The sequence below is a fragment of the Eublepharis macularius genome, chromosome 10, assembly GCF_028583425.1.
Source record: "Eublepharis macularius isolate TG4126 chromosome 10, MPM_Emac_v1.0, whole genome shotgun sequence".
Classification (NCBI taxonomy): domain Eukaryota; kingdom Metazoa; phylum Chordata; class Lepidosauria; order Squamata; family Eublepharidae; genus Eublepharis; species Eublepharis macularius.
The window spans coordinates 38893518-38919204 of NC_072799.1; the positions used below are offsets into that span (position 1 = coordinate 38893518).

At 42.6% G+C, this 25687-nt stretch overlaps 1 protein-coding gene across 1 annotated transcript in view; it reads right to left on the reverse strand.

The window, feature by feature from the left end:
• Positions 1–2476: 2476 nt before the first annotated feature.
• Positions 2477–25687, reverse strand: part of TNIP3 (TNFAIP3 interacting protein 3) — a 29686-nt gene continuing 6475 nt past the window's right edge. The window contains exons 4-9 of the mRNA XM_054989624.1: positions 24144–24275; positions 20719–20826; positions 10947–11066; positions 5678–5803; positions 3457–3510; positions 2477–2746 (exon numbers count right to left, since the gene is read on the reverse strand). Of these exons, the coding sequence (XP_054845599.1) occupies positions 2477–2746; positions 3457–3510; positions 5678–5803; positions 10947–11066; positions 20719–20826; positions 24144–24275 (810 nt within the window). The remainder of the gene's footprint in view (positions 2747–3456; positions 3511–5677; positions 5804–10946; positions 11067–20718; positions 20827–24143; positions 24276–25687) is intronic.

Below are 25687 nucleotides of genomic sequence, written 5' to 3' on the forward strand. Positions count from 1 at the left end.
CCAGGGATATACTAGACTATGACTGCAGCAGGTAATGTTCTGTATGGGCTGGTGGTCAGAATGAATCTCTGGTTAACATAGGCTGTAGTAATTTGTGATCAGTGAAAATTGTGAAATGTTATCTACAGATATATATGAAGTATTAACAAAGTACTGTCAAATCAGCAGCGGCAGCAACATTTGGAAGGGTAGTAAAGGTGCCATATACTTTGCTGGAGCATAGGGTAAAGGAGAGAAACTTTCTAATTATGGTCTTTTTTCATAACATGGAAGATTTCTGGCATTTGTAACCATTTATCTCTCTCTCTCTCTCTCTCTCTCTCCCCTCATACTGCTTGTTAGTTTTAAGCAGACTACTAAAATATAAAAACTAGACCATATTTAAGAGGCTAAGAAAATCAATCACAAGATCATAAAATTTTGCAACTGAAAGAGTTTTATTATCTTCTAATAAAAGAGGTAATGGCTGAATCCACACATACCAGCATAACTCTAAACTGTCGGAATGCCAGAGTCTTCCTAGCGTGATTTCTGATGTCATCATGCCACGATGCTGCTCTTGTGGCACAACAACGGCAGAAATCATGCCAGGAAGATGCTGGCATTCTGACAGTTTAGTGCTATGCGGGTAGGTGTGGATTCAGCCAATGTCTCCATATGATCTATATTTTGGAGCAAAGGAAAAATTGAAAGATTCTTAGCCTCAGAAAAGCAGTTACATTCAAAAGTCATGTGATATAGAATGTCTACACTACCTATACCACAGTCATATACTCTATTAGAGTATGGTACCCCTTGCAAAACTCTAGATGGTAAGGCATTTAAGAGTGCCAACATAAAGGCACACCTATACTGAAGAACAGTCAAATATTAGCAATAGTCAGGAAGCTGACCAGATGGAAGAATACCAACACACTGAGTAGAACAAACACTTTGTGTTCTACAAATTGTGCTGTTATAATCATATCTAAATAAACAGTTCTCAATCATGCTCAGAGCTTCCTATCTGGGGCCTGAATGGAGGGAATCCAAGGAAAGATTAAGGAGCTGAAGCCGTTGCTCTACAAGTTTATCCCAATGGGAAACAGAGTCTTCTCTGATCAAATCATGGTAGCCCTCTTGGATGCTGGAGTGTATTATTTTAACTTTAAAGGAGAAAGCCTTAATTCAAAAGATGATCATTCACATTTGGCTTGGAGGCCCCCACCTCCCTGCTACACAATTCAGAATTCCAGAGATTGAACATAGAAATTTAAAGAGAACTGAATCAAAGGACACCCCTATTTTATTACCTTCATTGATAGTAAAGAGACAGAGCATAGAGTTTCTCGACCACTGATAGAAGGCTAATCAGCCTGCCACTGGACAGGTCTGTTCTGTCCGGCCCCCCGTCTTATAAATGGGCATGTCTCCAAACAGATGCCATGACTCCAGTCACATTTATCTGGGTGAAAACAGTTGCCAATATATCTTTCTATCAAAAGATATTGACTTGTAAAAAGTTCAGGGGGAATTAGATCTGCACCAGGAAACTTCCCATTCTTCATCTGAGAATTTTTTTTAAAAAAAAACTAATTTCAGTAGGTTGAACAGGGGGCCACTTCGGATATTCAGCTAGATTCCAATTACTCTGATAATTGTAGATACTGCAAGCGCTAGCAAAAATATTAACGAAGTGTTCCTCCCAGGTAGGCAAAGGAATATGAGATAAAAATGGACTCCTAGGATGTAAAACAGAACTAACCAACTTCCATTATCCCAGTGCGTTGCAAAGTAGTAAGGGCATCCAAACTGGAGATGGCATAGTAGCTTTTCTTTGGTGAGAAAGAGAACAGAGCCTCTCTCTTGTATGGAAGACAAGAACAACTGCATACCTTTGCCAGGGACCCTAATCCAAGCAAACCATTTTCAGTCCCCTGAAACTCTTGATGCTGACTTTTAGAACCAGTGTGAATATTTGCTTGTGCACTAAAAGATAATAATTTTATTCATTTACTGAGAAAATATGGTATTGTGTGTTGGGCTGTGTGAAAAGGCATCTTTCTCTGAGGCCGATCACAATCAGTTTGTAAAAAAAACCCATTCTGTTCTCTGTGTGAGTCTAGAATTCATCACCGCTGTAAGAGTCTTACAAAATTAAGAGATGTGGTCAAAACGGTTGGATTTTTAAAGGAAAAATGTGGGTAATGCCTGTCCTAGTCTTTCATGGCTTTCTGACATGTCCAGTTTGTGGAAGTGTGAGAAAGAAAAATTACCTAAGCCATGAACAATACCTGGGAACTAGTAGAAAACATGGACCAAACGTCTAAACATTACAGCAAGTTACAAAAACAAAGCATTTTTTTTAAATCACAGGAGAAAACAGATGTTGCAAAAGGGGGTGTTAGATGACCTCTAGGAAAAGAAATGTGGAATTGAGAAACAAGAAACAGAAAAGTTACTTAGGTTGCACAATTTTCACACTATTTCAATTGATTTATTTTTCCTCACAGTGTATTCGCAGAATATGGTATTCTGAGTTGTGAAATGTTGGTTTTTGACTGTTTCTGCTTTGTGAAGTAGAAGTAATGACAGGAGTCTGACTTACTGAGGGCTGCAGTGTTCTATTAATGCCACATGGGGCCAATGTTATCCGAGGTTCAGGGTAAGGGTGATGCAGCCCACACTTCCTGCAGCTAAGACAAGGAGGAACAAACATCTGATGTGGAAAACCATGCGGCCCTGGCAGTGCCTGGATGTCTCTGGCCTGTAACAAAATTGTGATTTAAAAAAAAAAATTAAAAACACATCCTAATAAACTATTAATATTTTAGAGCTAATCCAGATGGCAGATTCCTGTGCTGACTCTGCTGTAGTGTGCAACAAGGAATGTGGGTAGTGTCCAAATGAAAAGATATGTCAGGGTGTTGTACTTCCGTAGTGAGTATGGCAAATCTACAGTGCAGACATTACAATTCTTAGCAACAGAAACTGTGATGCCTAAAATGCAAAACTAGTATGACGAAAGCCAAAAGAAAGGTCTGGGTGATTCATCAAACCTGAAGGAAAGTTATATAATTAAAAAATGTTAATAAGGAAAACCTATTATTTCTTCAAGTACATTAGGCTGATTACAACAACTTTGAATTTATAACCACGCGACAGCTCCTGCTGATCAGCATATTATTAGGGTTGTATAGTCTCTAATATTGTCACAAGGGCTAGAAACTTGCTTTTCCATTTTAAAAAACAAAAGCAAAGATTCTTAGTGTGCTACTCAATATCATATTCTGAATCTGTACCATGGAATCATATCACAAGCAGAGCCCAGCCCTCAGTCCTTAGAACAAAAGAAAAATGAGTTTAACTGTCTTGGAATAAAGACAGACTGAATTAAACCCAAGACGGATCTACAATTCTCAGACTGATGTAAAAAGGTAATCTAAAAGTGGGGCACACACCTACATAGACACATACCTGTTGCTTTACTTGCTTCTCAAGTAATTCTTTTTCTTCTTGTAAGTCTTTAATCTGTGGGAGCAAAATTCATTCTGATGAAGCAAGCATATAGTTGGCATGCTTTATGCACACCAGACATCCTTCTCCGTTAGTTGCAGCTCATAAAATGGTAGCAGTGAAATAACTTATATGTCAGTTGTACAGATGGAAACTAGAGATGGGCACGAACCGCATAATGAACTTCAAAAACCCACAAAATTGGCGATCATGAGATCGCAATCCGGCAGTTCGTGATTGTCCACGGCCAACAAACCAGCGTTTGGGAGAGGTCTGGTTCGGTGCGTTCAGCTGTGGTTCGGGAAGCCAGACACTCAGGCACCAGCAATCAATTCCCCTGGCAACGAAGCCGGGGGAATGCCTGAACTCTGTCTGCGCTCCTTCTGTCACCCTGGAAACCTGAATGGAAGCCCAGGTTACCTTGATCGGCAGGTCTTCCTTCCAACCACGGAGCTGCAAAGCAGTTACAAGTTGGGAGAAGACACCTAGGGAAGGGAGGGGGAAGGGGGTGTTCTGTAGCCATGGGCACTCCAATCTCATCCCTGTAAACCCTGATAGGCCTCTCTGACGGCCAAACACAGACTACCTGCGTTGCTCAATGGGACCTCTACTTATAAATAGCCGTGGGCTCCCAGCCTGGGTTTCACTTTCAGCGAGCAGTGGAGTGGGACAGAGCTCTTGCTTGCCACTTGCTAGCCTTTGGGGAGAGAGAATGAGAGTATAATTGAGCTTGGATTTTGGGGGGAGTTTCCTGGGGGCCTTGGATTGGAGAGGGTATAACTCCAAGATCCCTTTTGCAATCTTATCCAAACTTGGGTGATGGCTGTAGGAGAGCTTGCAAAACACTCCCCGGGAATATGGGCTCTCTAAGTGCCACGGGGGGCATTCTGCGCCCCACGAACCGCGAACTGGTTTGGCAACAGAAAATGTTTCTTGCGGTTCGCGACCTCAGGATCGTTGTCGGCACTGAACCACGAACCACTGGTTCATTAAATTTTTTTTGTTCGTGCCAAGTCTAATGGAAACATTTTATAAGCCTACAGGCATGTCTTTGCAAGAATTCCCATATTTATTTTCACTGTGCACTATCATATCTTATAGCTATGAATTTTGTTTGTACAGGTCACAATGATGAGGAGGCATGGATCTCATTGCCAAATAGAACTACTATAATTACTGCTCATATTTTTATTCCACCCTTCAGCCAAGGGGTTTAGGATGCTACATATAAGCGCTTCACCCCTATTTTATTCTCACTACAATGCAGTAAGTTAGGCTAGGTAAGAGCGTGTTACTGTCTCCATTGAGCTTCATGGCAGAGAAGGGATTTGAATTCAGGCCTTCATGGTCATATTCCAATATATGTAGACATAAACACACACCTAAGCATGCTATCGAAAAGAAGGGCAGAGGCAGACAGAATTCCAGAATTACTGAAATCAAGAACTCTCATGCCCTCTAGTGGTAACTTGATTGAAATAAGGGGAGATTTAAGTGCAACAGGATATTTTGCACTGATGAGGAAAACAGTTTGGGTCACATATACCGATTTTCTCTTCCTTGTTCCTTGTTAATTCCAAAGCACTCATTCATGAAAAGGCTGCTCTTATTGGCATGGTTTTGATTCCTAAGCATTCTCTTATGGGAAGAGAGATTGGCTTAATAGCATACTAATATAGCACGCCTAAGCAGGTTTATTCAAAATCCAAGTCAGGTTATTCAATGTGGCATACACCCAGAAAGTGTTGTTTAGATTGCACTGTTCCAAATAGTTCATTGATTTAAATAGATTTAGAAGGGTGTAACTCTGTTCAGGATTGCACTACAATTCTTACATTAGGCTTGCTAACCAAATGCAAAGGAAGAGACGGCAAAGGAGCGTTTATACTCTAACAGTGGAATCCTAAACAGAGTTACCCGTCTAAAATCAATGGGCTTAGACTCGAATAACTCTTATTAGGATTTCTCTTTTAGTCCCTAATCATTCCATTTATTTCATCTCAGGAAAAAATTCAAATAATTCATCATTCCACCAACAATGTTATATCAGAATGATTTCATCCCAGGTGATGACCTCACATAAAACTCAGTGTCAGTTAAGAGAGACCAGAAAGTCTTGGGTTGTGTGGAATGTGAGAAAAACGAACACTGTTGGCAATGGTATCTATATATCAACTCATACCTCAGAATTTAGTTTCTTCAGCTGAGACTGCACTCTCTTGTTAATTCTCTGCAGTGCTTCTTTCTCTCCATTAAGTCTTTCTCTATCAGATCTTTCCTTTTTAAAATCTTCTTCATATATTTGAACCTAAAGTTGGAATTCAATTTATTAATTCAAGGGTAACATCCAAATATTCCACAATTTAATTAACACAGAGCTACAGTGGAATTCTATAAATATATGTCACATAGTTACCTGACACAATTCTTGGCCAATTTATCCTATTGTGCATTCACTTTCTATATGCCCATTACGTTATCATCTTCTATGCCTCCTGGACAATCTCCTTGAGACATGGAGCCTATCGCACAAGTTCCTCAAGAACTCTACTTGGTATGCTCAAAGGATCTTCTGACAACAAATATGAAATGTACAACTTTGCAGACAGAGTTAGTAAATTCCGTATTTTTAATACCTTTATTTCCATGATGGTTGATTGCCCAGAAACTTGTTCTGATATTAAGGTTCCGATAATAATAGCAACAATGGCTCCAGCACTTGGCCATTTCAAGCCACCAGCATGGAGTGCACTGAGAATGGACATCTAAAAGAATACAACGATGCCTGACGGAAGAATAGCCACTCTGTTCCTCAAAGCTGCACAGGGACCAGCATAACCAGCTGACAGAGGATGGGAACCTTCAGTAAACTACTGCAGGCTCTCCAAAGAATTGTTATCACTTTACAGCATCTGTCAGTTATGACATCAAGAACAAACAGAGCACACAGATAATTTACACTAGAGGGCTAAGAGATTTTGTCCCTCTACCAGCATCACTTTCTTGCTTGTTCTCATGATTGAGAACTTTCTGGTTATGTGTAAGAAAGAAGACCTTTAATTTGTGGCTAGCTTTCCATCAGTTTCTAGGTCTTGAAGGAACACCAACACCACAATCCCTCATCCCATACATGCATTCTCATGAGCCATGAAAAAAGTTTCTTTTAATTCTGAAATTACTGTTACATATTCTACATTTCTGAAATGTCAGCCTTTCTATAATATAATACCCAGCCTGAGAATCCCACAAGTTTGCTAAATATTTTGTAACTTTTCATCACTTAAAAAGCGATTGTCCTGTCACTATATTTTAAAAAAATCTAATAGGCTAACATGGCTGCAAAGATTGGGTCAATTAATTTGCAACTTTATTTTTCTGGCCTTTCTAGCCCTCTAAAATCAAGTTATCTTTCAAGTTCACACTCAATAGACAAGATGGCTTAACTGTTCTTCCCCCACAGTAGAACATTTGCAGTTTTTGATAAGCACTAGCTTGCTGAAACTTCTTTTAGCTTCTTTCAGTCACTGGCACTGTGCAAAGAATCCATAAGGTTATACACACTTCACTGAAAATTAGTTGTCTCTGTACTGAAATAGTTTTCATCTTGATTTTGTTCATCTGCTTTCTTAATTAGTGTATTATTAATCTGACTGAAGAAAGGCCTTGTTTAATTTGAAAACCTGGAGGATAGCTTGGTGTCCTTTAGCTTTTTTCGTTCCCTTCTTTTATCTCCTTTTGTTTCTGGCTGCCTGATTTGTATTTATAGCCACCAGTAGAGATAGGGCTGCCAGACCCCCGGTGGGGGTGAGGGATCCCCTGCCCCCACCCTCCCACCCCCACCCCCACTTACTTGGCCAGCGGGGGGCGCACACCTTCCATGCGCGCCCCCCTGTGGTGCTGAGCACCCCCACGCAGAGCAGCCCCAGGATCAGGCCTGTTTTGGCCTGGATCGGGGCCCCTGTGGTGCGCAGGAGCATTCCTACGCTCCGCAGGGGCCCACAACGGGCCCAATCCATGCCAAAACAGGCCCAATCCGCGCCCGTTTTGGCATGGATCGGGTCCGTTTTGGTGTGGATTGGGCCCATTGTGGGGCCCTGCGGAGTGCAGGAACACTCCCATGCTCCACAGGGGTCCAAAATGGGCCCTAACCGCATCAAAACGGACCCAATCTGTGCCAAAACGGGCATGGATTGGGCCCGTTGTGGGTCCCTGTGGGGCGTGGGAGCGTTCCTGCGCTCCGCAGAGGCCCACAACGGGCCCAATCAGCGCCCAAACGGGGGCTGCATGATGACATCACTCCCAGAAGTGACATCATCACGCCTGTAGGAGTGCCTCCAAGGTAACAACCAGGCCCCAGTCTCCCACTGGGAGATTGAGGGGGCCTGGCAACCCTGAGCAGAGACCATGTGTGTTTGTGAGTGAATTAATCAATCATTCACATATATTTTGGGCCCACAAATCCTACCAGAAGAAACAACAGCAGCAGTAGCACTCGCTTATGGTCTTATGGTGCTTTTCTTTGCTCTTCACACCAGGTAAACTTACCAGTTGCTTGCCAGTGGTTGGCAATCTCCTGGGGGTTTGCTGGGTTGCCCACTGATCACTGGCAATTGGTGGGAGGTGAACCCCCCTCCAGTGATCACCCATCACAGCAGGCAACCTGGGAAAATGCGCACTGAGTGTTCTCCCAGGAGGCATGACAACATCACTTCCTGAAGTGATGTCATCGCTCTGGCTGAGATCATGCTCCCATGCTTTGTTGCGGCCAATTTTGGCCCCAAATGGGCCAGAATGAGCCCCACCCAAAGCATGGGAGCACACCCATGGCTGGAATTATGACATCATTCACGGAAGTGACACCATCACACTTCTCTAGGAGTGCGCATAAGAAGGCCTTGGAGAAAAAGTTCCAGGTCCCTCCCGCTGGGAGGGGTAGGAACCTGGGAACCCTCCACCAGGTGTCCTTCCCTCCTGCCTGTGCAAAAGGAACTCTGAGACTGGTGGTTCTTGATATGATAGACCCAGGTAGCCCAGCAGTTCAGACTGTTGCTTGAGATTGCTGTTCTAACACTTTTTCTGATTGGCTCCAGCAAATCTCACAAGATCAGATACACAGATACCAGGAAATAAGTTTCTCTAAATATCCTCAGGCATGATCTACAGTTTATATTCATTTCCCCCCCATATGATAGGAATTGCAGCCTGGGCCAGGCCCCTCTGGACTCCTGGAGGCCAGTAAAGTGCACCCTTCCCCACTTATATGGGGGCCCTGCTCCTGCAAGCTATATTCTTTGACAATCCACCTCCAAACACAAACCAGAAGGTAAACTGGAGTTGAAGAGGACAGTGACCAGGAAGAATGCTAACTGCTACTACTGCTGTTTTTCCCTTATCCTACCACCCATCCTACCACCTTTCCCTTATCCTACCATCCTACCATCCTACCACTACAAGCTTGACATGAAGATGGCTGAAAGAATGGGAGAGTCCTCCTAATACGGAATTGGAACCTTCTGCTCTCCAATGTGCACTATCAACTCCATAGCATCTCTAAGGAGACATAAAACTAGAGAAACATATATACATTTTAAAAAGATTTAAGTGTCCTCACAAGAATTTGTGAAAGGGGTTGGGATTGATGTACTCTGTTTTATTATGTGTACAATCCATTACTGTGCAATCAAATTCAAGGTTTTACCCTTCTGCATGTGGCATGCATTACGCGAGAGAGTAAAATCTGGCTTGGTCCTTCAAACGTGACAAAAACAAGTATTTTAGTTCATGAGTTTTCCTATCATACACATTTGTGTTTCAACAGCTGATTCTAACAGTGTCCAGAATGACAGTCTTTACAGTTGTTAACTGGAAAATACCATGCTTTTAAAATGATGGAGTACTACTATAAAAGGAATCCCATGGGGAAAAGTACATCTTTTCCTGAAGTTTAGCGCTGCATAACAGATTAAATCAATCTTTTGCTGCACAGATATTGGCGCTACTTTAAACAACCTGAGGACACTTCATGTTCTTTTTAGTTTTTCTCTATGTTCCTCTCTAAGGATAATGAACTATATATTAGAAGAACAAAGATTCTGTGTAGTGCACTCGTTAGTGTCAGACTAAGGTCTGGGAGACCCACTGTGCCATGGACACTTGCCAGGTGACCTTGGCCAGTCACGTCCTCTCAGCCTAACCTAACTTTCACAGTTGTTGTGAGAATAAAATGGAGGAAAGGATAATGATCTAAGCCATGTTTGATCCCATTGGGAAGAAAAGTGGGATATAAATTTATTTATTTATTTAATTTATACCCTGCCCTCCCCACAGATGGGCTCAGGGCGGCTAACAACATCTAAAAAATACATTAAAAGTCACAAAAACATAAAATCAATAATAATTTTTTAAAAGTTATTAAAATAGTCCAGGAGCAGGCTATTTAAACAAATATTGGGAGTCCGTATACAGGCACAGCAGATGGCCGAGGGCAGCTCCAGAAGAAGTGGTGGTCTTAGATAGAAGGAGGACACCTTCTGGCACTCAGCCAAAGGCCCAGGGGAACATCTCCATTTTACAGGCCCTGCGAAACTGTAACACATCCCGCAGGGCCCAGATCTCCAGCGGGAGAGCGTTCCACCAGGCCAGGGCCAGGGCAGAAAAAGCCCTGGTCCTGGTTGAGGCCAGACAGATGTCCTTCAGGCCGGGGACCACCAGGAGTTGCTTGTCTGCAGAGCGCAACACCCTGAAAGGGACGTAAATAAATGAAGGAAATCTATGATTCACAAGGAACACTGTCAGATAAGAATGAAGAAGCAACATGTGGCTTCTTGTTAACTCATCTACATGTGTAACTTTTGGTAGGTGAGATGGTAGGAGTATAGGAGTCACAGTAATCCAAGTCCAGTTATGCAAATGTAAAGTAAGTTTAGGCTGACTGGATAAAAAAATTATGAGTTGAAATAGTTTTTTAGTTTTATGGTCTAAATAAGAAACAATATCTTTACAACCAAAAATATCATGTTTTCTACTGTGTTAATCTTAAACCAGCTTTGAAACGTATAGAGGCTCAGTGCCCATGATAGAATCTGAATACATAAATAAAGCATTCTACAATAATAATAATAATAATAACATTCGATTTATATACCGCCCTTCAGGACAACTTAATGCCCACTCAGAGCAGTTTACAAAGTGTTATTATTACCTCACAACAATCACCCTGTGAGGTTGGTGGGGCTGAGAGAGCTCCAGAGAACTGTGACTCGCCCAAGGTCACCCAGCTGGCTTCATGGAGGAGTGGGGAATCAAACCCGGCTCTCCAGATTAGAGTCCCGTGCTCTTAACCACTACACCAAACTGGAATAACATGTTCCTTTTCAAAGCTTTTGTTTTTTTATTCAGATTTTACCTTTGAATTCCCATGTTGCTAAGGTTTAGATTCAATTCATTCATACCTGTTGTTTGAGAACTTCCATTTGCATCTGCATCTCATCCTGGACACAATTTCGGTCTACTTCATCCATGTTAGGGACATGTGAGGAGACATTATGATCGTTCATGGCATTCAGAAGGGCCTATATCAATAAAATATACACATTATACTTCAGATTCACCAAAAAAACCCCAATTCTTTAAGTACCATTATCTTAGTTAAGCTCTGTGAACTATGATGTTATATTAGTTTTAGTTCACAGAGCTTAACTAATATAACATCAATCATGTCTTTATAGTAATACTTTGAAAAATCAGCAGGGCCTATTGGGGAGTCAGAGACACCTGAAGGGCAATGTGGAGTTCCAGAAAAGGAGACTAAGGTGAGGAAACTTCTCTCCCCTCCTCCACAGCTACACTGTCGGTTGACTGAAAATGTTAGTCAAGAGCCTTCCTTGATTCATATTAGAGCTCTGTTGTTTCATTCTCATCCATTACACATAGCACTTTTATCAACTTCAGTGGTATGCTAGCGGTACCCTTTTATCCAAAAGCATGTTTTAGCCATAGCTAGCTACGCTCTCAGAGCATTCAGTCAGATTACTTCAGTGCACAAGATTAGAATGAGGGTCCACATTAAAAAGGGCTTTGAAGTTTAGTTGAGAGCTTTAATAATCATGATGACTGCATTCTTGAGTTTTATTTATTCTGAAATAAAATATATGTATTTCCTGTACTGACACAACCACATTCCAGTCACCAGATTTGACGCTGTGTAGGGCCCAGAGAAGCAATGCTCTAGTTGCACAAATAATACGCCTTACTATTGCAGACATAAACACATGTGGCTGAAATCTAAGAAGTGAAAACCTCCGAAGCAAATGAAACACAACTGCCTAGATGACCTGGGACTGTTCTCCATTTGTAGTATGGATATACAGAGACAGACAGAAATGGAGATGTACCACTTCATTGTTTGTCTGCTCAGTTTTCACTCATAAATATCACTTGGGCACACAAGTCAGAAATTCGAAATGTCTAAACATGTGTTTCATGTTCCTTAATCCAGGCACATCAAAACAGAAACAAATGTATAAACAACTTACCATGCTTGCCATATGTTCCCCCCCCCCCCCCCACAAATAATCCAATTCTAAGTAGTTTCAAAAATTCTAAAGTTGTAAGATGAAAAACCTTAGATTTCATTTGTTTAAAACCTTCCTGGATAGTCACTTATATGTATAAAAAAGGTGTTGTGTATGCAACTTCACAGCCAAAACTATAGCATTTAGGCCTGGCACCTGCTGCCCAGGAAACAAAGTTAGGAATCCCAGCAGCCTGTTTAAAAGGGGTAGAATGAGTATGTAATTAGTGTCCCCCCCATTTCACTTTTCCAGATGAGCATTATTCCAGCTTTTTGCTTGGTTATGCACACAATCTCAAACTCTTCATAAACATTTTCTTGTATTGAGGACAAAGCCTTCAGATTCCGGAGGAGGCTTAGGCAAGTGTTGTTATTTTTAAAAAGGTTGTGTGCAATACTATTCAAAAGGAAGAAGATTCATAGTATTTCTCCACATTGGCCCCATGATCCCTGGCATAAGTTTTTGGGTGGGTTAAAAGAGAGCCCCCTCTTCCCTCTTTTGCCAGAGGAAAAGCTAGTAGGATACAGTCCAATGACTTTGTAAATTCTAATAAACTCAAATCACTTTTATGTTTAAATGTTCCTCTAATTCTTTCCAAATCAGAACCTGACTTCAATATGTTTCATTAACCAAAGATGCTTGCAATGAATGCATAAAATCTGGTTTGGTTTTTTCCTGTTACCATGTGGCTTACACCTGGGGGAGACAACAAGATACTTGCGTGCTATATGAGAGGCTTTGGTGTCCAAAGATGCCTTTATGTCATTGTTTCACAATGAGAATTATTTTTTTCTTCAAGCTTCTCATCCCCATGTCTGTTCCCTTTCCATTTTAAATAGATTTCTATATCCGTTGTTGCCTTATTTTCTCTAGCAAGTTCTCATTGAAAGTTTTTGAAGTTTCTTTTGATTCTACATAAATCAGAGGTGTTGAGAACATTGATGGAAATACAATAAACAATCAAACATGCCAAGATTGACCTCCACCTTTGTTGCTGTCTAAATTCCAGTTTTAATCAGTCAGATAGAACAATAGATGCTAACTAGGAGAAGAATAAATATGCAGACCCATAAGACAATTAATTTGTGCTTAATGAGGATATAGTGCCAGTCACTGTAAGGATGCAGTTGAGAACCCCTCCTTAGATCTGTAAGACCTCAACCAAAGGGTGATGAATATCTGCTGCTTGGACAAGATGGTCAATTGAATGAGGGCTGGATACTTCCCAACATTTGGATGAGCAGGGTTAGGCACATTTCAAACCAGCTTCAGGCCTGGACTTGGAACAGAAGTTGTCTTGGTCACTCTGTACTACAAGAGAGACAGGGAAAGTGCAATCCTATTGATTCACTTTGCTTTCTCAGAGACTTTTGATATTATCAGCATCAGTGAATAACATGTGTTTGAACCTCTTGTTCAAGAAACAGATATTCTTCATTCAGTGGTTTAGGTCTCATGGTTATAAGGATACCATTTTTATTGGAGGGGTTCATAGCTGCATCCTTAAGATGGTTGGCACTATCCCCTCCTTTAAGGCATATTATTTTGTTGGTCTGCATAACTAGTCCCCTGCTAGCTAGCTTCCCCTTCTCCTTTCTACTGATTAAAGCCGATCTTTGTACAGCATCACTAAGATGATCTGGAAAGGTGACTAAACTTCCATGTGAACAAGGAGTTCAATCTTTGCAAATTTCAGTGGTGATTATTAGAGATGGGCACAAACCTAAATATGACTCAAAAAAACCTACGAACCAGGCCAGTTCAGGGTTCGCGAACCAGGGTTTGTGGAAGCTCTTTTTCATGGAACTTCCGCAAACTGTATACTGGTTTGTTGGGTCGTATTTACAGGGGCAGTTTAAATGGCCATTTCCCCAGGGAAATGGTCATTTAAACTGCCCCTTTAAGGGACTTGCAAGGGCAGGTCCCTTTAAACTATCAGCTGACAGGTGGCAGGGGGGAGCCGTGGCAGTTCCCTTTAAACTGCCCAAACCCCAGCCCCCCTACCCCCAGCCCCCAGCCCCAGCTCCACACTTACCTTCCCCTGCAGCACGGCGTCCTTCCTCTCCTCCGGGGGGTGGGGGGCAGGAAGGTCATTTTCAGCCTCTTTCGCTGCCCTGGGGACCTGCAGGGTGGCGGAAGAGGCCGAAAACGGCCTCCTTACCCCTCAAATGGCCGCTGTGAGAAGGCTGTTTTTGGCCTCCCTGCCCCTCAAATAGCTGCCACAATGGCCATTCAAGGGGCAGGGAAGCCATTTTCAGCCTCTTCTGCTGCCCTGTGGGCCCCACCCCTCCTGGGAGGAGAGGAAGGATGCCGCACTACAGGGGAAGGTAAGTGCGGGGCTGGGGGAGTAGGGGGCTGGGGTTTGGGCAGTTTAAAGGGCCCTGCCACCAGCAGGTCTCTTTAAACTATCAGCTGGCAGGCAGTGAGGGGGAATTCCCCCCCCCCGCCACCTGCCAGCTGATAGTTTAAAGGGACCTGCTGCTTGCAAGGCAGGAAAGGGCCCTTTAAACTGTTAAATGCCCCTTTCCCTGCCACTGTTAAGGCCGGAAAGGGGCATTTAAACCCCACTAACCACGAACCACGAACTGGTTCGCAACTGGTCCAGTTCCGTGGTTCATGGTTTGTGAAACCCGTAAACCACGAACCTCCTGGTTGTTGTTTTTTTGTTCCGTGCCCATCTCTAGTGATTATATTTTCTTCAAAGTTCTTAGCATGCCTAATTTATGTTGAATCATGACATCTTCAATGGGTACAGAAAATAAGGCAACTGCTTTATTATTAAGGGTGCTTAAATATATTTAAAATGGAAATGAGATTAACATATGGGGAGGAGGACAATGGACAAAAATTATTATAATTGTGAAACAATTATAAATGCATGTTTGAAAAAGAATGCCACTCACACAGCATGCAAATATATTGTTGTCTTGCCCAGGTGTGGTAACAAGGAAAGCCAAACCAGATTTTATGTTAATTGCAAGCATCAATCATATATCTAATTCTCAAGCTGTCCAGATCTGAGGATACTTAAATCTGGAGACTGGAGCTGTGAATGGACAAGAAAGATCTTTTGATAAACCTGAAAAATAGAACAGGTTTGCAGAAAAATCTGAAATCTAAAAAACTTACATTCAGGGGTTAAAAAACTCCCAAAATGACAAAAGGAGCACATGCAGCTTTAAGAAATGGATGACCTCAGTGGCCATTCCAGGAAACCAGAACAGATTGCAAGCATTCCAGGTTTGGTTTCTGTAAGTAATAGGGAAGGGGAGGGGACAAGACCTTTTCCAGGGATGTTTTGGCCTTTGAGGGAAGGCTCTTTGGGACCAGGTCCAGCAGCAACTACCAGGCAACTTGTTACCACCCAACTTGCATTACTCAATCAGGCTGCTTGCTACTCTTTTACAGCACCCAACCTTATGAAAGCTAATGTGGTATAATGATTAGAGTTTCAGACTAGGATCTCGAATCCCCATTCTGACATGAAAGCTCACTGGGTGATCTTTGGCCAGATATACATTCTCAGCCTAACTTACCTCACAGGCAGGAGTGGATTGGCCACTGAGCACCAGGACGACTCCCAGTGAGTCAATGGCCTCCCCCTACCTGTATGTGTCCTTCCTTCATGGCTGGATTTACACAGCTGCTATAAACTGGAACTGAAAAAAATGATGTAATATGAAACTTGAGCTTGCCATTTGTGCTGCTGATAGCATAGGGTGAAACTACACATTGCACTCAATGTTTGTTTGTATGTTGCAGCTGTGTTAATCCAGCCATGGAAGAAGGACACACAGATGGGGAGCACAGGCATCACGGCACACATTTCCCTATTCCTGTTTCTCAACATTGGCATTAACAAGGAAATACACAGCTTAATGATGCACAACATGAGTAAGTGATCCTGCACATTTTTGGAGGTAATTTGACATGGGAATGGCAGTTTGGGCAGCAGTTTGGTCTTTGCTACTTTTTAATGTGCCGCTGGACTAGACTAACATGGCTACCTCTCTGGAATTTTTGGCTGCAGCCTCATGTAACTCAAGTGGACAACTTTTTTCTAGATGTCTGAATATCTTCTGTCTATACAAGATGCAAAGGCACGTATACCCTGAAAGTTGTTGTTCTCCTCCAAAACTTCAAAGGGAGAATCCAACTCAGAAATAAGAAAATTAGAATTAATTAACAAGTTCAAGACTACTTCCCTTCCAAGTATTTACAGGAACCTGGGATTGCTCACTCATTATAAGTGTTAATATATTACATATCCCACCCCTTACAGCTGACATTTACTTCAGCTTTACCTCTATAATTTCCTACTCATCTTGCCCAAGACTTTCTATTAACTCTACTTTGCCCAGCTAACAACAGCTGGGGTGGCCCTCGTCAACTCTGAACAAACGAATTACTTTTTATTGGATCTCATTTTAAATTGGCCTCTTTTTTAGTAACATATTCTTCTGAATTGCCCACCTGTTGTAAATACAAAAGCATCAGCTTAATCAGTGTACATGTTGATTCACCTGAAGAGGTACACTCTGACTCAAAAAAGCTTATGCTGGAATAAATTTTGTTAGCCTTTAAAGTACCACTGGCCTTCTGTTTTATTGTACTCTAAAAGTTACTCAATTCAGCATGGAAAAAGTATGGAAGAGGGCTACTAAGATGATTAAGGGGTTGGAGTACCTTTCCAATGAGGAAAGGCTGAAGGGTCTGGGACTTTTCCAGTTAGAAAAGTGATGACTAAAGAGGGACATAATAGAGATTTACAAAATTATGAATGAAGTAGAAAGAGTGGACAGAGAGAACTTTTCTCTCTCTCTATCTCAAAATACTAGAACTCCAGGGCACCCAATGAAGTTGATGAGTAATAGAAGACATAAAAAGGAAATACTTCCTTTACTCATGTGGAATTATCTGCCAGAAGATGTAGTGATGCCCACAGGCATAAATCTCTTTAAAAGGGGATTAGACAGATTCATGGTAGAAAGGTCTATCAGTTGCTACTAGCTATTGATTATTAACCTATGTATTCAGAAGGAATAAACCTCTGAATATCAGTGCCAAGAGGCAACATCAAGGGAAGGCCTTGGCCTCTATGCTCTGTTGTTGGTCCTCCAGACTAACTGGTTAGCCACCGTGAGAGGAAGGATGCTGGACTGGAAGGACAACTGGTCTGATATAGCAGGTTCTTCTTATGGTCTTGTGCTCAGAAGCAGCATCTCATGCAGCAAAAGGAATTTTCTGATTCTTGTTCTACAGTCTAACAAACCACTGCTTCTTTATTCTGGGTTAACATTCTATAACATGTACAGTTAAATCTAACCACTTTTTTCCATTTAGCCATCCCATTTACTGACTTGGTTCAGGAAATACCCCACTTCCTTAAGGAATTGAGGAAAAGGAGAAAAAGTCTCCACATACTAACATTCCAGGCAGCCTACAGAATCACCAAGAAGTGACATCACATCCTCTCCAAACTCTGCCGTCTTCAGGACCCCCCCCCTCCCAAATCTCTCAGCATTTGCTGAGGTGATGTTTGGAACCCAACTTCCAATAACTGAACAGTTTTCCTCCACTTTTTTCCACCAGAGCACACTTCCTCACTTCGTAGAAAGAAAGCTTTGGCTCAAAGGGATCATGGAATGTTTGCATTCAAGTTAAAAAGTAAGTGCTAATAACCATGAAATTAAGCTTTTGGGAACTAGGACAAGTTTTATCACATACATGAAATGTTACACTCATTTGGCAGGTATACAAAATTATGAGGTACACTTCTATTGAAAAAACTGATAAATATCATTCCATAAAGTGCAAATCTTATCAAATAAGGCAAAGGAATTTTCTATAACTTTTCATTTTCATGCATTGTTGGAAGTTCTGCCATCCTGAGATTTTCAGAATTTTAAAAATACTGGATGATTAGTAAAAATAATACTTTGTAGATAACTTTTCTTTCCTTTTTAATTCTATCTTTTGAAATTTCATTTTCTTTCACCATCTGTGTGGTTCATTGTAATTCTATTTCTTTTATTTTGCTAGCAATAGTAAGATTTTTATTTTACTAATAGCAACTGTATCTACTCTACCTTAGAGCTAGACAGAGCTAATTTTCAGATACAGTTAGAGTAAGCTATCTTTTCCGATTTCCTGAGGAAGTCCTTGTGGTTTATCAGGACTTTTTTTTAAGCCATTGCATTACGTTCTTGCTGTTGCAGAAACTATGTTTATTCATTTCTAGTGTTGGCTTTTAATTCTTTTTCACAGTCTTTAGGAAACTTATTGCATATCTGTCATATACAACTAGGGGTCATATATGAACAGAAAAAGTTGCTGCACAGGCAATTATCTTTCCTGATCCAACCACCAAGGCTGTGCGTAGGGAGGGCCTGGCTTATATACTATAAATCAGGGGTTCCCAACCTGGGGCTTGGGACCCCTGGGGGACTGTGGAATTATTGCAAGGGATCCGTGAATCCATATGAGCACTAAGCATTGTTATTTTGATCTTTTTGTCATTATGTATCTTCTCATTCAACAGATACTAATAGTACCATTTCTACTATGTGGGAGGTCTGTGAAATTTTATGATGTTAAAACAACTACGTTTGCCCCCCTAGTTGGAATGAGAGTCAGACACAAAGGTTTGGGTAAAATGGGCCGCTTTATTAAATGAAACAGCAACAAGAAAATACGGCAAGGAGCCTAACTAGCGGTACAGGTCAGGTCCTGGGGTCATTCACTGGGACCCCGCCCTGACCTGTCTGGACGAGCACCCGCTGCCACCGGGTGCGATCCATCCATGAATGGCTGCAACCCGTCCTGGCCAGGCGGAGTGTATCGCTCCTGGAGAGCTCCCCCACCCGGCCGAACGGCAGCGGGGGGAGACCGGCTTGTCCAGGCGTTCCACACCCAAGGGCGTCTGACCTCGCAGCTGGGCCGAATGGCAGCCTGCTGCTCCTGAAAGACCCCAGTTCCCCACCAATGGGGAGGTGCCAAGGGTGCTCACCGGCCCGCCACAAATATATCCCTAGCTAAATCCTGCACCCATGGCAGCAAATAAGGTCCACCCCAAAATTACCAAACTACACCTCCAGTGTAGGTAGGCAAAAAAAACTCACAACCCAAGGCCAATCAGGGCAGGGAGACAAAAAATTCCTACCTGGCCCCATCAAATAGCGACCGGCTAATCCCGCACTGAATAGGGTGAGGAGGGTGGGCCGAGCACGAGGCGAGACTGTGCTGTGGAGGGCGGAGCGGCAGGCTGCTGCCTAGAAGCTCCGCCCACCTTAGCTAAGCCCAGGAAGCAGGGCTGATCCTCTCTGGCTTCATCCTGCCAGGGAGGCAAATGGCTGCCACCAGCCTAAGGGGCTTAAGCCCCTGGCTGGAATGGCAGTATTCTTTAAACACTCAGGGCTAGTTTTTCCACAGTGAGCAATCTACCAACATTTCTCTGTGCACTTATAAGGAAATACCGCATGAACTGAAAGTACATTGCAATGTTTACATTGTGAAGCAAGACTACATTGATTCTTATTGTCCAGGCAGGACCAGGAGGTGCTACCAGGATCATGGGAATCACTGCCGCCTCATATACTGATGTGTGTGTGTGCTCTTTACATAGTATTTCCTTTGTGCGATCAGTGACATTTGCAAGAATCAATAATTATGCAATCTTTTGGTAGAAATTTGTTGGCCAAGCAGTTCATTTGAATGAAGCCATTAATGTACTGGTACTAATTACAGGTCCACTTCAGCAATGCCACTTTATAGAATTGCTATGGCGAAGTTAGACAAACAATCTTGTGGCAGCCAGGAAATTGCAAGTGGTACCTCAACTTCCTGTCACATAAAAGTGTGAAGAAATGAGCATTACACTGGGTAAAATAGCATACAAAAGAATCTTTCAAAATAAAATGATAATTGGAGGCAGGGCTTTTTTTCTGGGAAAAGAGGTGGTGGAACTCAGTGGGTTGCCCTAGGAGAAAATGGTCACATGGCTGGTGGCCCCGCCCCCTGGTCTCCAGACAGAGGGGAGTTTAGATTGCCCTCCGCGCCACCGAGAGGCACGGAGGGCAATCTAAACTCCCCTCTATCTGGAGATCAGGGGGCGGGGCCACCAGCCATGTGACCATTTTCAAGAGGTTCCGGAACTCCGTTCCCCCGCGTTTCCCCTGATAAAAAGCCCTGATTGGAGGACAGGGAAATATCTGATTGAAGAGGGTAAGTAAGGAGACAAGAATGTCCACAGAGTCTATACTATACTTGAAAGGGAGGTCCACATCTTCAAACACAGCAGATAGAGATGAGCAGGTCCAAAGCATGTTTACTGATATACAACTCCATTTTACAGTGTCCACAGTATCACATGAAGTGAAAAGCAGGTAAGTACCGATGAAATGGCAGAGTTCCCAGCCTACTAAGAGAAAAAAACAACTCTTCCTTATAATAGTCTTCATCTGCCCTAGGCCCTTCCAGAGCTATGGACTGGAAGTGGGAAGATATTCTACCACTTACACCCACATGAAGATAGCAGGTGGCAGAAAAGAGAAACTTCACAATCTGATATTGCCAAACAGATTTATGTATTGAACAAATAAGGATTTCTAATCAAAGATAACAGAAATCCTGAAACAAGAATGATTTGTACCTTGTTCAGGCGATTAATTTCATATTCGTAATGCATTTTCTTTGTGTTTGCCAAGGTACTTTCTTCTTTCAGAAGACTGTTCTCTTCCTTCAGGATATTTTTGTCTCTCTGAAACATAAAAACACATAGATATGCTGATAAAGTGCACATGGCTGCATTTTTCAGGGTCTCCCCCCTCCCCAAAGACTGCAGCCTGACAGACGTGATGTATTTTTTATTATTCTTTGTGAGTGTGCCAAACTTTTCAGAAAGCAAGCAGCAGCAAAACTGATGGATAGCTCATCCTAGATATTCTAAAGTCTGATTACCATCCATTGACAACCTTTTGGGCTCTCTTGTGGCACATACAGCTCATAAAACTACATGAGGTAGCTAAGAAAATATAGAGCTGACCTGTTCACATCTATAAATACCACCCTGAAGGCCTTGTTGTTAGAAGATATGCTTGTCAAAAAAAAAAGCACTGAAGGCCAGGGATGGAGTACAATAGTAGCTCCGTAATCCCCAGCCATAGCAATAACATCTTGTAAAAATTATATGATTTTTTTTAACTTGCTCTGTCCTTCAGTTTCAGGGCAAGTGTCATTTTTAATTTCTTTTTAGAAGGAACAGTTTGGTTTACCTGGGGAATTTCCTTTCAGGCATGAGCACAAGAACATTCGGAAGTGGGAAATCTGATAGACTGAGCTATTGGGCCTCCCCCTTTTCTTTGGAACAGGAGCTGTATTCACAATAGGTACAGAATCATCCAGCTTGAGATTGAGATACATGATGTTCATTGGCAGGGCTTTTTTCTGGGAAAAGAGGTGGTGGAACTCAGTGGGTTGCCCTCGGAGAAAATCGTCACATGGCTGGTGGCCCCGCCCCCTGATCTCCAGACAGAGGGGTGTTTGGATTGTCCTCCACGCTGCTGGCGGCACGGAGGGCAATCTAAAATCCCCTCTGTCTGGAGGTCAGGGGGCAGGGCCACCAGCCATGTGACCATTTTCAAGAGGTTCCGGAACTCTGTTCCACTGCGTTCCAGCTGAGAAAAAGCCCTGTTAATTGGGTACAGCTGCCAATTATTGCAGGTTGCCAATGCCAGTAGGCACTGACAGGAATTCTGCCCACCACTAGGAGTGTGTTGAGTCAATGAGAAGCATTCTGGAATCTCTGACAAAATAATCCCCCTTATGCAGACCAGAACAGCCAAGTGGATGGTCTTTCTATGAGTGCCATAGGATAGTCTTCACATAACTGACTTCCCCTCCATCACTTAAGTCCCTCGCTGTAACAGAAGAAGACAAAATGGCAGCTATAGCTGTAAGGAAAAGCATATGAAAATCATCTGCTTTCTTTCAATGCCATCATACTTCCTGTGAAAAAAGGACGGAGCTGGAAAGCTATATGGTGCAAAAGAGTGGAAGATGCTGCATTCAGTGTTCCTTATCCAAGATAGAAGAATCTGAGCATAATATTTCAAAATAAAAAAAACAAAACTTCTTCCTATAGCCAGAATCTCAGACAGTTAAAATGCCTGAAGCTCTTGCATAATAACTTTCTTGACTGATGGGTGGGAGGGGAGAAAATGCAAGAAAAGGTGATATAATAGATTAAAACTAAAGAAGACAGAATAAAAAAAGAGTAGATGAAACAGGAAGGTCTGATGACAGATTACAACATGTTTCCTAGTCTAGGCAGGAAGAGATTGACAGTAGGGACACCCTTCTTCAGATATCTTAAACTTGCTGCCTCCTGGTCCCAACTCCTGAGGAAGAGAACTTCCAGAATGACCTGCTGCCCTTATCCAAAGGAAATGTAAAACAAATGTTTTCCCCCAATCACTAAGTACCTATTTAAACAAAAATTCCTTACATTAATTCCTAAAGATGTCCAATGTTATCAGAGTTGCCTGGCAACTGGTGGGTGGGCTGTCGGTAGCCATATTGGGGGGGACTGTGGCATTAGCTGTGGTCTCATGCCATTTCCAATTTTTTTTAAAAAAAATGACACAGGCAACTCTAGGAATCACTTGAAACTCGATTGTATGGTTTATGGCTACACTTATAAATACCCTATATCACTTCTGGTTTTTTACCAGAAATGATGTGATGCCACACATGGAGCTGTGAGAGTGAGGGCAGGGAATGCTCCACACCCACTGAGAGCTTGGCAGTCCTAAATCATGTTCAAATTGGGCTGATATCTACGCAAAGCAGTTATACAGGCATAGTTAGCACGAGTGACTGATACGGGTGAGAAGCTGGGCACATAAAATCAAAGGCTCATACTTATGCCTCACTATAATCTAGGGCTGCCAGACCCCCAGTGGGGGCAGGGGATCCCCCGTCCCCACCCTGCCACCCCCGCCCCTCCCTACCTGGCCAGCAGGGGGGTGCGCACCTTCCATGCGCGCCCCCCCCTGCAGTGCTGCGCGCCCCCGCACACAGCAACCGCCAGGATCAGGCCTGTTTTGGCCTGGATCGGGGCCCCTGTGGAGCGCGGGAGCATTCCTGCACTCTGCAGGGGCCCACAATGGGCCCAATCTGCACCAAAACGGGCCCAATCCACACCAAAATGGGCGCGGATCGGGCCCATTTTGGTGCGGATTGGGCCCATTGTGGGCCCCTGCGGAGCGCAGGAATGCTCACATGCTCCACAGGGGCCTAAAATGGGCCCAATCCGTGCCGAAACGGACCTGATCTGTGCCAAAATGGGCACGGATCAGGCCCATTTGGGTGCGGATCAGGCCTGTTGTGGGCCCCTGCAGAGCGCAGGAATGCTCCTGTGCTCCACAGGGGCCCACAACGGGCCCGATTCGTGCCCCAACAGGCTGCGTGGTGACATCACTTCCCAGCAGTGATGTCATCACGCTTGCAGGAGTGCACGCGTGCGCGCGCGTGCTTCCCCCTCCCTCCCAGTAAGAGCCAGGTCTCAATCTCCTGCTGGGAGATTGAGGGGGCCTGGCAACCCTACTATAATCACATTTATATTAAGACTAAAAGTGAAAAAGGGATTTAGTTTTTTCCCTTTGTTTTACAACATTACTTTTTTTCCAGGTCAGGAGTAAGGTGGGGGAGAGACTTAAAAGCTCTGAGGTACACATAATGCATATCCCACTTCATTCTATGTTACTTGAAAAAAAAATTTTAGGTGAGTAAGCAATAAGACTACAGCTCTGGGTCCCTATTAAAGAAAAAGGGTAATGGAACAATAGCTACCTTGAGAAATAGGTGGCACTTGTTGTCTTTTTAAAACAAGTAATAGATAATGAGAGTTGTAGAAACTTCTGCTAATAAAACATTGTGTGCTTTTTCATCCAAAATACAATTCAGTAAAATGCTGAAGTGCAAGCTTCAATTACATGAACCAGATTAGTACATTAAATATTGGCATCCAGACCTGTAAGCACTCGCGCAAAGGGCAAAACACCACAGCTCTCCTACCGTTTCCTGTAAAAGTTGATCCCTAGCCAGGGCTTCCAGTCTTTGGCATTCTTTCTGCATTTGGTGCTTTTCTTTTTCCAGCTCCCTGACACTCTTCTGTATTACTTCCAGTTTTGCTTTCAGTTCTGTGACCTGCATCATGATCACATACACAAAGTGAACAAGTTAAGATACATCAATTTATCTCAAAAAGATTCCACCAGGAGACAAAAACAGTTAATAACTGGGTAGGAAATGCAATGATTTGGTAATAGAACAAAAGCTCTTACCATATATGGAATGAGAAATGCCGCATGTTCAAACTGGATTCAGAAAAGGAAGATGCACTAGATATCATATTGCAAATTAATGATGGCTTAATGCAGCATACCAGTGAAGTTCAGAAGAAAATAAGCCTGCATTTTATAGATAACAGCAAAGTTTTTGACTCAGCAGATCATGAAAAGCTATGGATGGTGTTAAAAGAAATGGTTGTGTCACGCAACATTTGATTGTACTCTGGATAAGAAGCTACTGTTGGGACAGAATATGGGTAAAGAGAATGGTTTCCAATTGGCAAAGGTGTTAGAAAAGGATGTATTATTATCTCCATATCTGTTCAACCTATAGGCAGAACACATATCACAAGGTAAACTGGATTAAATTTAGAAGAAGCTGGAGTGAAAATGGATGGAAGGAACTATAACAATTTTAGATATGTAGATGATACAACATTACTGGCAGGAAATAGTAGAGACTTGAAATGTCTCTGATGAAGGTTATAGGAGAAAGTGCCAAAGCAGGATTACAGCTGAACATCAAGAAGACAAAAGTAATGAATACTGAGGAACTACACAATGTTAAGGTTGACAATGAAGAAACTGAAATTGTTAAAGGTTTTTTTTTATTACATAGCGTAGTCATCAACCAAAAAGGAGACTGCAATCAAGAAATCAGAAGGAGACTGAGACTTGGAAGGGCAGCTATGATGGAACAAGAAAAGATCCTTAAGGACAAGAATGTGTCACTGGAACCAAGACAGGTAATCCACACTGTGGTATTCCCCATTACTGTGCATGGATGTGAGAACAGGATAGTGAAGAAAGCTGACAGGAAGAAAATTGTTTCATTCAAAATGTGGTGCTGGAGGAGAATTTTACAGACACCATGGATGGCCAAAAAGACAAATAAGTGAGTTTTAGATCAAATCAACCTGGAATACTCCCTAGAAGTTAAAATGACAAAAATGAGGCTATAGTACTTTGGTCACATCATGAGAAGACAAGATTCACTGGAAAGGACAATGAGGCTAGGAAAGGTGAAAGGCAGTAGGAAAGGACGACCCATTATGAAATGGCTTGTCTCAATAAAAGAAGCCACTGCCTACAGTCTGCAAGATCTGAGCAAGGCTGTTAATGATAGAACGTTTGGGAGGTCTTTCATTCATAGGGTTGCTATAAGTCAGAAATGACTTAACGGCATATAACAAACAACCCACAATACAATGGCCCATGTGGGAATCTAAGGAATGCCTCAAGTCATAAACACACTGCTTTAGAACAGTA